General features: G+C 41.1%; 1 protein-coding gene across 9 annotated transcripts in view; it reads right to left on the bottom strand.

Moving 5' to 3' along the window:
• Nucleotides 1–231: 231 nt before the first annotated feature.
• LOC108977687 (segmentation protein cap'n'collar) overlaps nucleotides 232–3,018 on the bottom strand; it is a 144,377-nt gene continuing 141,590 nt past the window's right edge. For all 9 annotated transcript variants that reach the window (XM_018947511.1, XM_018947507.1, XM_018947505.1 and 6 more), the window contains 2 exons: nucleotides 1,396–2,663; nucleotides 232–694 (listed from right to left, as the gene is read on the bottom strand). In XM_018947511.1, coding sequence (XP_018803056.1) covers nucleotides 269–694; nucleotides 1,396–2,663 — 1,694 coding nt within the window. In that variant the 3' untranslated portion in view covers nucleotides 232–268. The remainder of the gene's footprint in view (nucleotides 695–1,395; nucleotides 2,664–3,018) is intronic.

Here is a 3,018-nt window from a genome sequence, read left to right as displayed (position 1 = left end):
ACGTGACGCGTTGCTGCTTGAAAGGTTTTAACGACTTTTGTTGCTGCGGCGCGGTTTGTTGTTTGTAGTGCTGCTGGTATTGTTGTTGCTGCTGATGATGATGATGTTGGTGCTGATAAAGATGATAACGGTAGTGATGACGCTGTTGCTGCTGCTGGTGTTGACGTTGCTGATGACGCTGTTGTTGGTGCTGCTGCTGCTGTTGTTGTTGATGATGTTGTTGCTTTTGCATTTTAAACCAATTCGCATAGTGCTGCAACAGCAATTTTCAATCTTTCTGATGCGTTTGATGATGATGGGCGTGCGCATGCGCTGAATGTTGCCGCTGCTGTTGTTGTTGTTGCTGCTGCTGCTGCGCCTGTTGCACTTGCTGTGTGTGCATATGTGACAACTGCTGTTGCTGTTGTGGCGCCTGCGCGTGCTGATGATGATGATGCTGTTGCAAATGCGTCGCTGCGCCCAGCATTGCATGTTGTTGTTGCTGTTGCTGCTGTGGCGACATGCCATTGTGACTGAGTAACGTACTTACGCTGCCGCCACCGCTGCTACTGCTGCTTGTGTTGCTGCTATTGCTGATGTTGCCACTGCCGTTTGTGGCATCGGATTTGCGCAGCAAGTAAATGGAGCCATCAGCGGCCTGTTGCAGCGTGTATTCGGACGTTGAGCAGGGATTGCCCTCGGGATCGCGCAAGTACTGCAGAAAAATGGAATGTCACGTGTTAATTGGATTTAATTTTTTTCTGCTTAAATTTAGTTGAATTTTGTTTTTAATTAATTAATTTAATTTAATTTATTTTAATTTAATTTAATTTAATTTAATTTAATTTATTTTAATTTATTTTTTTTTTTGTTGCTTTAATTTAATTTAGTTTAATTTTATTTTAACTTAATTTAATTTAATTTAATTTAATTTAATTTAATTTAATTTAATTTAATTTAATTTATTTTAATTTAATTTAATTTATTTTAATTTAATTTAATTTAATTTAATTTATTTTAATTTAATTTAATTTAGTTTAATTTAATTTATTTTAATTTTATTTTATTTTGTTTTATTTCTGTCTCTTATACACATCTAGATGTGTATAAGAGACAGCCATTACATAATCACTCTTTATTACATTGAGATTTGAACCAAAAATTAACTAAGCAAAAAAAAATATTTAAAAGAAATTAAAAATTTTAATTTTTTCTAAGGAAATAAAAAAAATACTTTTAATTATGATTTAAACAAATTTTTGCTTAAAATATTTCATAAAGCAACAATTACATAATCACTCTTTATTACATTGAGATGAGGTTTTATAAACATATCATATTAATATTCAGTTTACTTCAAAACACACTTTCGGAAATTAATTTGATTTCGAACATTTCACTGAAAGTTCTACTCACTTGGAATATGTGTCTGTGCAGCGCCGCGAACTTGTTCGATATGCGCTTACGCTCCAAAGCCAGACTGTCGCGATCCGAATGCAACTGCTCCTTGCGGCGGCGCACCTCTTTCACCTCGTCTTCCAGCGAGAGTATCTGATCGAGCTTACGTTTGCGACAATTCTGTGCGGCGACCTTGTTTTTGCCACGTCGACGTATGTCGCGTATCAGTGACAGCTGATTCTCGGTCAAATCATACTTGGACAGACGTTCGTTGAACTCATCCATGGGCAAATTGATGATATCGCTCACTGCTATGGGAATATTCAGAGCGCGTGCGCGCTTCTCGTCACGTGTCAAATGCTCCTCCTCACCATTGACGGATTTAGAGGACTTTGACGATGAGGTGGAGAGTTTCTTGTCGCGCGCCTGTGGCCGAGGCACAGAGCCTGTGCCCTGGGGCAGTGTGTACGTGTGGTTGTGTTGAACGACCTCGTGCGGTGTGCGCGGCGGACGTTGTGCGAAATCCAGCGTATAGCCACCCATTGCGCCTGCAACTGCGGGTCCATACTTCAAATCGTATGCCTGCTGCTCCTTGTTACTTAACACCGGTCCTATAGCACCTTCGGCATTGAGTGCACCGCCAGCGCCGCCCGGTTGTAGACCGGGTACGGTTGGATATGCTTCGTATTCATATTTAATCGACTGTGCGGGACCAATATTTAGTAGTGAATTTGTGCCAGTCGGTGGCACAACACCGATATTACTGCCATTGTCAGCGGTTGTAGGCGTCGCGCCCAAATCGGGTTGTTCATTGAGAAAACGTTTGCCAAACATTTGATGTTTCTTCTGTGCTACGGGCGGTTGACGTGTGCCGTCGTTCATGCGATTATTATTATTATTATTGTAACTATAGTCATACGGTCTACCGTATTTGCCTTGGTGATAATCTTGCGCCGAATCGCTACCTTCACCCCACTCACCATCCGAGAGGGATGGTACACGCTCCGAGCCCATTGAACTGACTGCGCTATCGCTGGAGGCGTCCAAACGATCACCGCCGGCACTCGTGCCACCCGCACCCGAACCCAAGAGATCGGCTGTCATACCGCCAGCGAGCGCACTATTCGTAGCGCCAGCACCGTTCATTGCGAGTCCGTTAGTTGATGAACCTGTGGCACTACCGCCGCCGCCGGCGCTTGCATGACCGTTGGAGAGACCAGCGCTGCCGCCGAGTACCGACGAGTTATTGCTTGTGCTATTGTTTACGTCAACCATGCGACAGAAACCTGAAATTAGGTAAGGTAAAACAGTTTTTGTAGAATGACAAGCATAATTTTGCTAAAAATTAATTATGTTAGAGATAACGGATATAACGAAGGTGTTGTAAATAATTGCTAAAATATTTAAGAACAACAATTAGCAGACTTTCTGGCGCAGCCAGTTTAGTTTTATCCACTAAGTGTATGGTCGGGTGTAGGCCTAGGAAATTAACAGATTTGGTGTCTTTTAAGTGATTACTCACTGTTATAGTACCCGTTTTCAAAGGTAGCGAACATTAAGCCCTAAACAGAAACTACTTAATAAATTACTGACAAATAATTAAATAAAATTAATTAAATTAAAAAAATTTTAAATTAAACA

This window comes from Bactrocera latifrons, unplaced genomic scaffold (genome assembly GCF_001853355.1).
Source record: "Bactrocera latifrons isolate USDA-ARS-PBARC rearing strain unplaced genomic scaffold, ASM185335v1 scaffold_94, whole genome shotgun sequence".
NCBI classification, from domain to species: Eukaryota; Metazoa; Arthropoda; class Insecta; order Diptera; family Tephritidae; genus Bactrocera; species Bactrocera latifrons.
The sequence above is the reverse complement of the archived record's forward strand: the minus strand, read 5'-3'. Positions and strand labels throughout refer to the sequence as shown.